The sequence below is a fragment of the Zalophus californianus genome, chromosome 6, assembly GCF_009762305.2.
Source record: "Zalophus californianus isolate mZalCal1 chromosome 6, mZalCal1.pri.v2, whole genome shotgun sequence".
NCBI lineage: Eukaryota > Metazoa > Chordata > Mammalia > Carnivora > Otariidae > Zalophus > Zalophus californianus.
In genome coordinates, this window is record NC_045600.1 from 140,857,736 (window position 1) to 140,870,581 (window position 12,846).

General features: G+C 54.0%; 1 protein-coding gene across 3 annotated transcripts; it reads right to left on the reverse strand.

The window, feature by feature from the left end:
* Positions 1-593: 593 nt before the first annotated feature.
* Positions 594-9,130, reverse strand: ARPIN (actin related protein 2/3 complex inhibitor). Of its 3 annotated transcripts, XM_027569233.2 has the most exons (7): positions 8,920-9,027; positions 8,357-8,616; positions 7,469-7,544; positions 4,769-4,901; positions 2,214-2,420; positions 1,676-1,839; positions 594-759 (listed from the first exon to the last, which is right to left on the reverse strand). In XM_027569233.2, exons 2-7 carry the CDS (start codon positions 8,404-8,406, stop codon positions 751-753), a joined length of 639 nt encoding a protein of 212 aa, XP_027425034.2. In that variant the 5' UTR covers positions 8,407-8,616; positions 8,920-9,027; the 3' UTR covers positions 594-750. The 3 variants fall into 3 exon arrangements, with proteins under 3 accessions (XP_027425034.2, XP_027425035.2, XP_035583784.1); XM_027569234.2 differs by lacking the exon at positions 8,357-8,616 and having other exon boundaries at positions 8,920-9,130; XM_035727891.1 differs by lacking the exon at positions 8,920-9,027 and having other exon boundaries at positions 8,340-8,367.
* Positions 9,131-12,846: the final 3,716 nt, after the last annotated feature.

The window sequence follows — 12,846 nt, forward strand, 5'->3', positions numbered from 1 at the left end:
GAAGATTTACTCACTCAGAAAAAGTTCTCAAAATACAGAACAATAGCGGCAAAGGTGTTATCAAAATGTGGCCTGGCAGAGTGAGCCTGAAAGGTGGGGACCAGCCAGCCACACCTGTGAAGACTCTAGGCCTCCCTGAGAACAGCATCCCCAGCAAAGCAGCCAGGGAGGTCAGGAGACAGCAACCCCCCCAGTGTGGCAGAGAACCAGAGGAGGAATAAAGAATTGGCAGCTCTAGGGGAGGAAAAGGGCACAGAGGGGACACGGAGGTTTGAACAGGAGAGCAAAGACTATTATAACTCAGAGCACTGGGCGGGGGGCGGGGGGGGGGGAAGCAGGTGTGGAAGGTATAGGAGAAAATACGAGGGCAGAGGAAGGGACCCCTGAGCCACTCTGCATGCAGATGAGGGACATTCCCCAAGTCTACACAAAGACCAAGTTCGGTTCCACTGACTGCTTCCAGAAACAAGGCTGCCATTTAAGGGCAAGGGCCACCATGGAAACGTCTAGGAGATCTAGACTCGCATCAAGGGAGGGCCCCTCCATGAGCCACAGCATGGGGCACCACTGCTCACGTCACGGTCTCGGATTTGATTTTAGCAGTGCTTATTCCAAGAGCATTCCGTGGCAGCTGTAGGAAAAACCAGGGAAGGCTTGGCGGACCGCTCCCTCGAACTCCAGAGTTGATGTTGATGCAAGAGATTCTCAGCAGTGCTGGTGGGCCCAGGGGGCGCTTCACTCCCACTCACCTCAGTCGTCCTAGGGGTTAAGTAAAGAGGTGTGAACAGAGTGCATTTCATAAAAGTCTCCTACAAGTCATCAGACAAACAAGGGTTCCCTTGAGAGGTACCAGGGGAGCCCTCAGCCACCGTTCTTGGCTTCACCTCATTCGAGCGGGCCCAGGGAGCGGGCCTGGTGGCTCTAATTGTTTTTCATTCTGAGATTCACTTTTTTTAAGACAAAGGGGACTCCAGACCCTCCACTCTTCCTGCCCTGCTTTCTCTGGTGAATGTCGTTATTGGCATCACCTAGATAAATAGCCCATACTTCTGTGACTTGGTTTTAAATGTTCAATTTGGGGACTTTTGACAACAATTCAAATCTTCGGGTGAAATACGCTTCAGAAAAACACATCGACTGTGGATAGACTAAAGATCAACGAGGGGGCTGATCCTTGGCAAAAAAAAAAAAAAAAAAAAAAATACCCGACCTAGTGAGGACCAAGCCAGCCATTTTCCAGCCACTTTGGGCAGGGAGCCCAGAACGAAGGAGGGGGAAAAATGCTCATTCAGCTCAGCTGCCACAACATGGCTAATGTATTCACTGGAAGTGAAAATGTTTGGAGATTTAACAGCATCAGGTTTCACAGGTTCCCCTCCAGAGTCCATTCTTTCCATCCCTTGCTTTTATCAATCTTTGGGACTTTCTTGTAGATTGGCACAGTTCAGACCCACCAAAAGGAAAGGTCTCAAGTGGTCACCCTTCATTCCTTGAAAAGAATTTTCCCGAGGCTAACACCCACTCAGGAATCCCATGGAATTCCACCAAAGCTGGGGGTGTGAAATGTATGCTGCTGCGTTCTTGTCCTACACCCGCCGCAGCCCGTGCAGACAAAACTCCTGCCGAGGGGTAAACTGTACCAGTGCCGGGCTCACGGTCATCTCTCTTGACCTACCCACTCCTCGTCCTCTGCCCCGTCCCCCTGCTCTCGGGTCTCCGCGGTGGCTCCCATCGTAGACTTCTGGGCCATGATGTTGTCTGTCCAGGATGCCCCTGTCTTTCCATCACCAGCAAAATTACACTTGGTCACTGTTCCAGCCTCAAGTTTGGCTAATGACTCTGAAAGGAGGGAAGAAGTTGAATGGGCCATCTCCCTATTTTGGAAACATAGTGGGGGCTGGCCTGTTCTGCTGGGGTCTCCGAGGCCTGGGTTAAACCACTGTTCTCCCAGACCTGGGTGCCCTCGGGGAGGCCCTGAGTGTGATCCCTAAGGCACTAGATAGGAGACATCACCCACAGGAACCAGAGGATTGGGTGGCACCCCAGGATCCAGAGTGTCTAGGCTATTGGCCCCAGGGCACTTGTCCAGAGACTTAGAACTAAATCTCAGGGCTAAGCAGACCTGGCCTGCTCCCATGAGTTCTAAGCAGGAGGGACAGAGGAGCCTCAAACAGGAGGCCAGGAGCCTCTACAGGTCATGGGGACATGCTCACCCAGGAAGGGGCCATCGCCTCGGGTTTTCAGCCGTACCCCGACCCCCAGCTCCAGCTCCATCGCCTCCATCTCTGACTCGGACATCCAGAACGCCACTGTCTGGGCGGGGGTAAGGCTCTCCGTCAGCGCAAGCAGCTCTGGCTTTTGTACCAGTGCCTTCAGCGCCTCGGGCGTGAGTCTGTCCGTGTCCCCCATTGCTTCCACCTCTGTAGGCACACAGCACAAGAAGGTCGTTAGTGCCGGAACAGCAAGCACGCGGGGGCGGGGGGGGTCTTTCAGGAGCCAGGTGAGGCCTGAGTGTTTCACATATTCATAACCACCTGGAGGTAGGGCTCTGCGACCCCACGGTGCCGGGGACTCACCGAGGGACTCCTAGCGGAGGAGTTACGGGTGTGGGCTCTGGAGCCAGGCTGCCTGGTGCCGGTCTGTTCACAAGCCACGTGAGCTCGGGCAAGTGACTTAACCTCTCTGGGCCTGACAGATGGGGATAAAAACGGTACCTACCTGACGGGGCTGATGTGAGGTGTAAGTGAAGTAACACACGTAAAGCGCTCAGCACGGGGTCTGGCGTGTGGGACACCCTCAGTGCGTGTAACTACCTTAATTATTCCTTTTTGACACAGGAGAAAACGAAGGCTTAGAGAGGTCAGGTGAGTTGCCCAAGGTCACACAGCTAGTCACACAGCTAGTCAGATCCTAGGAGGCAGGATCCCAACCCTCCACAGAATTCTGCCTTCCCACGGAGTCCCCAGTGACGAGCCAGGGTTCTCTCCAGGCTCTCGGGGTCTCCTGGCTGGGCTGGGGTCTGCTGGAATGAGCAGCAAACAGGGGTGATCCCCATACTCTCCCTTGGCCTGCTCATCCCCATCCTGGCAAAGCTCGGGGCTCAGGGAGGATTCCAATAGCCTCACCTGCCTGCCCCAAATGTCCCAAATCTGCAGATCCCGGGTTGGGGACCAGGGGGTGGGCAGCGGTGTCCCAGACTGAGAAGTGAGGATTTGCAGGGCCAGGAGGGCTCACAAGGCCCCGAGACCTCACGAAGGTGTGCACAGCCACCCCCCAGCTCAGCAACCCAAAACGGTCCTGCAGGTGGTCCTCTCCACACCAGCAGCCGGGGGCAGGGCTCTGCTGGAGAGCAGCCAGCCAGCCCATGGAGCCCACACCCCCTTCCGTCAGGGCGTAAAACCTCCAAGCTCTGTCAGGGATGCTTTCCGGGGTTCCCCAGATGCCTCACTCCCACCAAGGGCTTTTGAACTGACCCCTTCCGCTCAGCCCTTGCCCTGCTTAACGTCCCTCAGATAAAGCTCCTCACCTCCACTTCCCAAGATAGCAGAAGCCAGAGGTGGGGCTACTCACCCCCTGCCACCACCTGTCAATTTACCGATAAGCACATGAAACCTCTCCTCCTTCTCTTCTGTTTCTGTCTCAAAGGACCACGGGCCCCCCTCCCACCTCAAGTCAGTTTCTCCATCTGGGCTCCAGATCCCACCCCCTCCCCCTTCTCGGGGACCTGGCTCTCCTTCTCCACACCGGATCTTTCCTTAATGCCCTCCTGAATTCTGGCTTTGACACCCACTACTTCAGACGTCCCCCACCCCCCTCCCACCCTGACCGGGGTCACCGGGAGCTCTTCATTGTGAGCCCGCCGGGGGCTCCGCAGTCCCCACTTTCCTGGGCCCGAGAGAGCACCTGACCCCACTGCTACCTCTCTCTCATATTCCACCCCCCTCCTTCACTGAGCCTCGGAGACACACAGGCTCCCCCTCTCCCTCATCCCTCTGCAGGGGTCCCTTCTCCTGCCCCTTACAGGCTTCTTCCCTCCCTGCTCTCCTGTGGTTGCTCTGCCCCAAGATGGCCTCTTGGGCGGCTCCATCCTCTTCTATAGCTTCAGTACCAGCAGTGTGTCATGACTCCTAAACATGTGCCTCCAGCCCAGCCTGATTCCTGGGTTCCAGATCTGCGTCCCCAAGGCCCCAGTGGACATTGACCTCTCCCCGGAAGTGCGACCACACGTCCCAGACAGAACTCTTCTCCCCACAATTGCAGCCAAGCCCAAACCCCAGGGTCGTCCCTCACTCGCCCCGTCTCCAAACACTGAGGCCACTGTCCCTCCTCTGTCTCCAATCTGTCCAGTCCCTCCATCCTCACCGACAGGCCCTTAATCCGGCTATCACAGCCTCCTAACAGGCCTGCTGGAAAGAGGAATGAAGTCACCAAGGGCCTAAGAATCACATGGGAATTTGGGCAGGAAAATGGAGGCTCTGCACAAGGGCAGTGAGAGCCCAGAGCCAGGTACATGGACGACTCTGCCAGACTGCAGGAGGCGGAAGGCCAGCCAGGCCCTGGGGATTGAGGTGGGGCACTGGGGATCCTCTGAGTGAATGCGGGGGGGGGGGGGGGCAGGAAGGAGTCCAGCCAGGGGGCCCTCAGGCCAGACATGGGCTTCAAGGCCAACCACAACTAAGACACTCACTAGGGGCCAGGAGACCCCTAGAGACACAGAAAGGCCACAGGGTCAGGAGGCCCCGAGGGAGGGAGGATGGAGGATACCTACTGTAGGATGACATGAGGAAGCCCGTGTTCACCTTCCTGGTGGCGCTGAAGTTGGGCTCGATTTCATTTCCCTTGGGGTCGAACTTCCGGCGATGGATGCGACTGGGCCTGATGTATAGCACATAGTAGCGCTCCTGGGGCCGGAGAGAGAGTGAAGGGGGGGTGCTTCACTCCCCCCACCCTCCAACACACACACTTCCCACAGGGCTCCACTGCAAACCGCCCGCCCCCCACCCTCTCCCTCCACCCTGAATCCCACCTCAGCGCCAAAAGATACTCAAACTGGGCAGACACCGCCCCCCCCGCCCCCCCCCCCCCGGCCCAATAGTCATTCATTCATCCAATCGTGTGCTTAGTACAGCAGCTGCCATACAAAATGAACCACGGAGACAGCCATGAGACGGCAGGCCCCGGGCCTGACCCTACGGTCTCCACCCAGCCAGAGACAGAAAACACAGACACAAAACCATAACCCAAGCACCAAGGACCCCAAATACTGTGACGCAGGAGTGAAAGAAGCCAACGTGTCACGGAAAGGGCTGTGTAAGGGTTCTGAGTGAGGGCGGCCATTGTGCCTCTTCCAACACATGTGGGACCTGAGGCAAATACCTCCTAGCCTCAGTTTCCCCTGGGGCATGGGGACAACGTGCTGTCTACTTTCAGGAGTGCTGTAAAGGTTCAGTGAGAGGACAGAGGAGCAAGCACAGCGGGAGACACGGAGCAAGCTGTCCATGCTGTTTGCCAGCTACTCTAATCCAAGCAGGTGGACGACACGCTCCCAGAGACTGAAGAAGAGGAATCCACCTCCTAGGAGAAACAGAAAAGGCAAGGTCTCCAAGGCTGGAGAGACCTACGACTGCGGGGGGAAAAGGGTGTAGGGAGACTATTCAAAGCCTGGGACAGGTACGAAATCAAGGTCAAGGTCCCATGTGCGTGTCTGAGCAACGCAGGGCACGCAGAGGCCTCGTGGGAGCCCAGGCTGAGAATGCAAGTAGGATCAGTTTGAGATGGGCCTTGAGCTGGTACTTTGGAGTTTGGACTTGATCGGGTCGACAAGAAGGAATCCCCAAAGGCTTCTCAGCAGCAGCGAGATCCTCAGAGATGCCTTTCGGAAAACAAGCTGGCTGCCGGGCAAGGACGGGCGCTGGGGGCAGCCAGAAGGAAGGAGGGGCAGGTGCAAGACTGACGAGGACAGGCGAAGTTCCTGAGGCCCGTGTGAGGCCAGTGGAAAGAGGAAGGGAGGGGCCAGGGAAGGGACAGTCAAGGGAGGAGGCCAAGAGGACCAGGCACGGGCCGGCCTGGGGGAGAGGGGAGGGAGAGACAGTGGGGGTTTGCGGGGCTGTGACCAGCGGCTGGGAGGTCTATTGTCTTATCACGAGGAAGGAGGAACTCAGAGGAGGCACGTTTGGGCCAGGCTAAGAGAGCCCCACATCAGGCTGGAGTTACTAGTGCCAGCTCTGCTGGGCAGGCTGGCTGGGGGCTCTAGATTGGTTGTCTACCCTGCTGACCTGCACACTAAGGAGGGGGTGGGCGAGCAGAGGCTCTCCCCTGGGCCGCAGAACAGCAACAGGCTCTGAATAGCACCAGGCCTCTGGCCTGCCTTGGGGGCCAGGAGATGAGCTTGGCCTTAGAGACCAAGGAGCTAAGGTGGTCGGCACACTAGGGCGGGGCTGTATGAAAGGGGGTGGAAATTCAGAACGAGTGCTCTGGAAAGCGACACGGGCAAGAAGTGCAGGTGTGTCTGTGCACACCTGAGACGGCGGGGTGACAGACGGCATGACCCCAGGGGCGTGAGAGCTCAAGGGAAGAAGGCGTGCGGACACGGGAGGTGAAGCCCCCAGCACGGTCAACAACGCAGACTGTAGGCTGGACAAAGGCCCTGCACACAGCAACCCACCTCCCACCCCAACGTCCCCGCCTGTATGAACGAGGAGGTCCCAGAAACCCAAAGTGCCCAGCCACATACAGTGGTATTCAAAGACGAGCGAGCCCATGCCAAGAGATTCACCACTTTGCAAAGGGAGAACTTCAAGGCTCCTTCTAAAAGCAAATTCCACCAGTACATTTAAAATAATGCAATTCCAAAGAATTCCAAGGACATGAGACCTCCCAGGAACAGACCCGGTACCTAGAAAGGGGAAGGTCGCTGCTGACCCTGTCACACCCGCCCAGGCCGCTAACCTGCCCTGACCTTGTCCATCAGGCCCTCAGGCGGTGGGAACCACCAGACCAGAAGCCGGGAATCTGGGCTGTTGGCCCTCCCAGAATAAAGAGCCATTCTTCCTGCGCATCCAGCAAGGCTCCCAGCACTCTAACAGAAAGCAACAGGACCTCTTCACAGTGCCTTCCAGCTCACACACAGCCCCAGCCCCAAACCAGTCACCTCACCCCTTCTGCTCTCACCCTCCCAATCCCAGCCGTAAACACGCCACTGGGGTTAGGGCTGGTCTGTCTTGTCAGCAAGAACCCAGGTCCTGCCCTCTGTCCTCCACCCAGCACAGTCCCGGTTGACCCCTTCCCACCCAGTGGCCCCTTTAGGCTGCTATCTCCCCACCCACCCCCCACCTGCCCTACCAGGCCCTCCAGGAATGAGCTGTGCCCCAAGTCTGTGCACTGGCAGAGCCAAGCACAGGGAGATGGCTTGGTGGCTGAGGACCGGGAAGCCAGTGCCCTGCGGGTGTCCCCGGGGAGGCATCCTCACCTTCCTGTCATGGGCATCCAAGATGCTGTGGCGAGACACATCTACCAGTTCTCCCTCCAGCAGGACGCCGTTTCCCCTGGGGATGTGAGAGAAAGAAGGGATCCCCTGCTTCGGTCAGTCCTCAGGGAAGAACCACAAGTTCAACGGCCCAGGCCAGAGTCTGGACTGGGACAGAAGCGGGGCCCACAAGCATCTGCTAGTCACCTGGCTGCCCCCCACCCCCCTCCCGGCCGCCCAGCAGACCTGGTACTATTTTCTTTGCGCTTCTCACATGGGGCCTCCATTCCTCCATTCCTCCAAGGGTCCCAAAGACTGGGGCACTGCACAAAGGGTAGGGGGAACCGCCTCAGGCTGCAAGACCAAGCTGTGACCCCTCCCACAAGGGCTCACTATAAGCAGAGCCTCAGTCTTCTTATCTACAAAATGGGAGAGTAACAGCCACCTCACTCTGCTTCTGTGATGATGACAGCATAAATCGTGTAAGTGAAGGTGTTTGTAAACTATTATATGCTTACTAAATATAAAGGATTTTACTTTTTTATTTAGCCAAACTTGAGGGAGGGGTCTAAGGTGCTATAAAGTATCTTCCTTTTTCACCTTTTTTTTTTTTTTTCCACCTGTTTTAAAACACTTTCTATTCTTCTCCTCATTCATACCCACTTAGAGGTGGGAAAACCCAAACTTAGAAGTTTTATGACTAGCCCAAGATCGCCGGGTCCCTCGCCGAGAGGAACTAGATCCCCGCTTCCCGCTTCTGGTTCTCATAAAAAGCAGAACAGGAGGCTTCCCTTTTTAGAGCCACAGAAATGAGAGAGGGGTGGGGACAAGAAAAGACGGGGATGAAAATGGAAACCCGCTCTACTTTACTTACCCTACCCACCGCCTCACCTCCAAATTCTTGCGTTTCTAACCAAATGGAACGGTCCATTTGTTCTCATAACGTCCCTGCGACAGCCACCCCCCCCCCATCCCGAGCCCACACGCGCCTCCAGGCAGGCACTGCCCTCCCACGGCCACGGCAAGCCAACTGCCCCGCGCTGTTGGGGTCACTGCACGACGTCCTCCCTTCCGGGGCGGGAAGCGGGGCGGCCTGTGCCAAGGCCTGCGGGCAGGGCGCCGAGGCAAGTGGCTGGAGTTCATAGTCGCGGCTGGGGAGGGGTTGAGACAAAGATCGGTGCTTTTGAGCTCCGTGTAGGCGTCGGGAAGGGTACGGGGTGGGGAGGGGGCAGTGGGGAGATTTAAGCCCATCTCTGTTTTAGGGGGTGCGCTCCGGCTGCAGGGCGCAGGGGAGCGTTGAGGTGGGGGGTGGTAGCCGTGGCCAGGTCTGCCTTCCCTCCCAACCGCACCCGGACCGCGGTCCCCTCCCCAATCCCGGAGCCGGGGTTCCAAGCCGGGGCCGGAGGGCCGGCCCCGGGGGCCGGAGAGGCGGGGGCAGAGCACGGCGGGCCTACCCCTGGTGGGCGGCGGGGTCCCAGGCCCCCGGCAGCCGCGCGCTCCGCACCGCCTTGTTCCGGAGGGCGCAGTCGTGGTAGATGCGGCTCATGGTGCGCACGGCCGCTGCGCCCGCAGGCCTGGCGCTGGTCGGCGGCGCGCGGGGTCTCGGGCTGGGCGCGGGGGAGCGCGGGGGGCGCGCGCTGGGCAGTGATTCCCAGGCGCGGATCCGGGAAGGGCGCGGTCCGGGCCTGCCCGGACGGGATTTAAAGGGGCCGAGCTCCATTCCTGCCGCGGGACGGCGCGCGCGGGGAGGTGGGCTTCCGGGAAGACCCGCAGTTGGGGCCTCATTGTGGGCGGGGGGGAGCCAAGTTCTCCCCTTTCCCTCCCTTTCTTGTGACTAGAGGGAGACCCCCGCCCCCACACACGCACAAAGGGGAAATTGAGGCCCAGAGATCCTACAGGATCCACTCTGGAAGGAGCAGGAATGGAGAAAAGGGAAGTCTTTCAGGGATGGCGGGGTGGTCCGCACAGAAGCTGCTCTTTATGCTCTGCCCAAGGTCCCACAGTGGCTGAGGAAGGGGTTCCAGGGATCTGTGCCTAGGCTTGGGTGTCAGATCAAGGACTTATTAAGGTTTAAATCCCAGTTGTGTGAGTATGAGCAAGTGCCTCAACCTCTCTGAACCCATGCTTCCTCCTCTATGGGGTCAGTATCAGAGGGGTGGTAACGATTCATAAACTCACTGTAGAACATAGCATTTCCCCTCTCTGCCTTTCCCACACGGTTCTTGAACCCCTCCCCAGCTCCCTACTGCCCTTTGCCCAAGTATGTAACAGTGTAGAGGGGCGTTTTCCAAGCCTGGGTGCAGGAGTCTGTTCTGACCCTGGGATTGTTGGAGAACCTTGGTTGTCTCGGACCCATCTGCGGCCTCTGGGGGAGCATTCAAAGGGGAGATGGCCATTTAGATACCTGGGAGTCCAAGATGCGCTGTAAGTGGTAGAAGAAGCACCCTCTCCCCACACACACATTAAGACTTTGGTGGTCCTACACACTTTTGTTTTCAAGGGTTCCTTCCTTGATTAAAAAAATTTTTTTAAATCATATTTTATGGGTGGGTTGACATAAAGATGAATACATTAATATTATATATTAAAACATTTTCTTCAGCCTGAAAATTCTTTTCTTCTAATTTTTTAAAGAAATTAAAATTAAAATTAACATTTTCATGGGTCCTAGGCATTGTGTCAAATGGCTTAGTTACCTCCCCTCCTCCCTCCTCAGTCTGGCCTACCTGGCTGTTCCAGAAAGTCTGAGAGAGAAAGACAAGAGCCCTAGTGGGCTTTGAGCAGAACTATCTTTGGGCTTTCTCTCTTCAAAATTCCCCTGGTTGATATAAGGAACTCCTACAACTTAATAGCAAAAAAAAAAAACCCAAAAAAAACAAATAATCTGATTTAAAAATGGGCAAAGGAACTATATAGGTATTTCTCCAAATAAGACATACACATGGCCAACAGGTACGTGAAAAGCTGCTCAACATCACTAATCAGGGAAATGCAAACCAATACCACAATGAGATATCATCTCACACCTGTTAGGATGGCTAGTATCAAAAAGACAAAAGATAAGTATTAGTGAGGATGTAGAGAAAAGGGAACATTGGTACACTGTTGGTAGGAATGTAAACTGGTGCAGCCACTGTGGAAAACGATATGGAACTTTCTCAAGAAATTAAAAATAGAACCACCATATTATCCAGCAATCACACTTCTGGGTATACATCCAAAGGAACTGAAACCAGGATCTCAAAAGGGATGCCTGCCCTCCTATGTTCCCTGCAGCGTTGTTCACAATAGCCAAGACATGGAAGCACTGTAAATGTTCATCAATGGATAGATGGGGGAGGAAATGTGGTATATACATACAATGGAATATTATTCAGCCTTTAAAAAAAAAGGAAGGAAGTCCTGCCATTTGTAACAACAAGGATGAGCCTGAAAGTGAAAGAAACCAGACACGGGAAGACAAATACTGCATGATCTCATTTACATGGGGAATCTAAAATAGTCAAACTCACAGAAGCAGAGAATAGAATGGTGGTTGTCAGGGGCTGGGGGGAGGGGGAAATGGGGAGGTAGAAGTCAACAGGGTACAAAGTTTCAGGTATACAAGATGAATAAAGACCTAGAGATCTACTGTACAGTATAGTGCCTATAGTTAATATTGATTTCTATACTTAAAAATTTACTAAGAGGGTAAATCTTTTTTAAAATTTTTTAAAAGATTTTATTTATTTATTTGAGAGAGAGAGAGAGCACATAAGCAAGGAGAGGGGCAGAGGGAGAGGGAGAAGCAGATTCCTCGCTGAGCATGGAGCCCAATGCAGGACTCGATCTCAGGACCCTGGGATCGTGACCTGAGCCGAAGGCACACGATTAACCAACTGAGCTACCCAAGCACCCTTAAGAGGGCAAATCTCATGTTAAGTGTTCTTATCACACACATAAAATAATAATAGTAATAAATAAACTTTGGGGAGGCAATAGGTATGTTTATGGCATAGATTTTGGTGATGGTTTTTGGGGTGTGTACTTATCTCCAAACTCATCAAGTTGTATACATTAAATATGTACAGTGATTTGTATGTCAATTATGCCTCAATAAAATGGTTTGAAAAACAAACAAAAAACCCCAGGCTGGTTGCAACCATGTGGCTGGTGTGCCCCCCTACTTCCTCCCCTTTCTGTCAATTCCCTGCTCCAATGGCTTCAAATCTCCACTGCCTTATGTGGCAGCTACTGGGTACATGTGGCTATTTTAATTTTAGTTTTAATTAATTAAACCTAAGTAAACTTCAATTATGCCGTCTCACCAGCCACATTTCAAGGGCTTCATAGCTAGCAACATGGGGCTAATGGCTGCCATTTTGGACAGCACAGACACAGGACACTTCCATCATTGCAGAAAGTTCTATGGGACAGCACTGCTGTAAAGCCTTTTCTGGGAAGAGTAATCCCTCGCTTACTGGGCTCTATGACTTCACCGCATCAGTACAACTGGTAGACCAGGTGCCGGCAACACAGGAAGCCAAAAGAACAAGAAAACATTTTTTTAAAGGTTTTGATATTTATTTCCTAAAGAGCCACCAATCATCACAGGGAAAAGACCAGAACTTTGTTGGACTTCCTTATACCTATTTGTAGGTTACTGATGTTTCTATATTAAATTATAAACCATGAGGTACAACATGGAGACAGCTTAAGCTTTGGGCCCCTCAGTTCAACGGCCCCTTTTGAGGACAGGGTTGAGGACCCCAAACAATATGTTTATATGGGCATATGCTTTTACAAAATTTTCACGGGTGGGGCAGTTTTTGGTATAGTCAGTTCAGACCAATATCTTTTGTTTTGTTTTGTTTTGGCCTGAATTTTCCGTTGCCTCACATCAGATGATATTGCAATGGACCTGAATGAGAGAACAGTTGACATGAGATACATTTAGTTTGGGCTTTGTGGGATGACAGATTTATGGGGTCTGTAGTCTTTCCCACTATCATTCCGTTTTTGCAAGCTGTCCTGGTGTAGGAGGGCCCTACCAGCCTCTGTGCTGACTCACCTAGGGGAGGGCTCAAAGGTGCAGGACAAGGCGTCCCATCACAGTAGAAATGTGTGCTGCAGCACCTGGCACTGAGACTGCGTGGGGAGAGGACAAGGAACAAACTGTGGAACATAAGGAACCAGAAGCCTGGTGTGTAGAAAATTCTCCTACTCACCAGACAGGTAAAACCATAAGCAGTGGATTGGTCCTTATTAACCCTAGTCAAAATGGATGTTTACTCAGGAATGTTCTCGCTAAAAGCCACACATGTCATTGTAAACCCACCAACCTTTTTTTTCCCCTTTTGGTGTGCATGGGACAAAACTGAATTTACCAGGATTTCTGTAGA

Coding starts and splice junctions, on each gene's coding strand:
- ARPIN (XM_027569234.2), bottom strand. CDS start 9,011: ATGAGCCGCATCTACCACGACTGCGCCCTCCGGAACAAGGCGGTGCGG. Junction 7,545..8,919: donor GACCCCGCCGCCCACCAGGG/GTAGGCCCGCCG, acceptor TCACATCCCCAG/GGGAAACGGCGTCCTGCTGG. Junction 4,902..7,468: donor TGGATGCCCATGACAGGAAG/GTGAGGATGCCT, acceptor CTCCGGCCCCAG/GAGCGCTACTATGTGCTATA.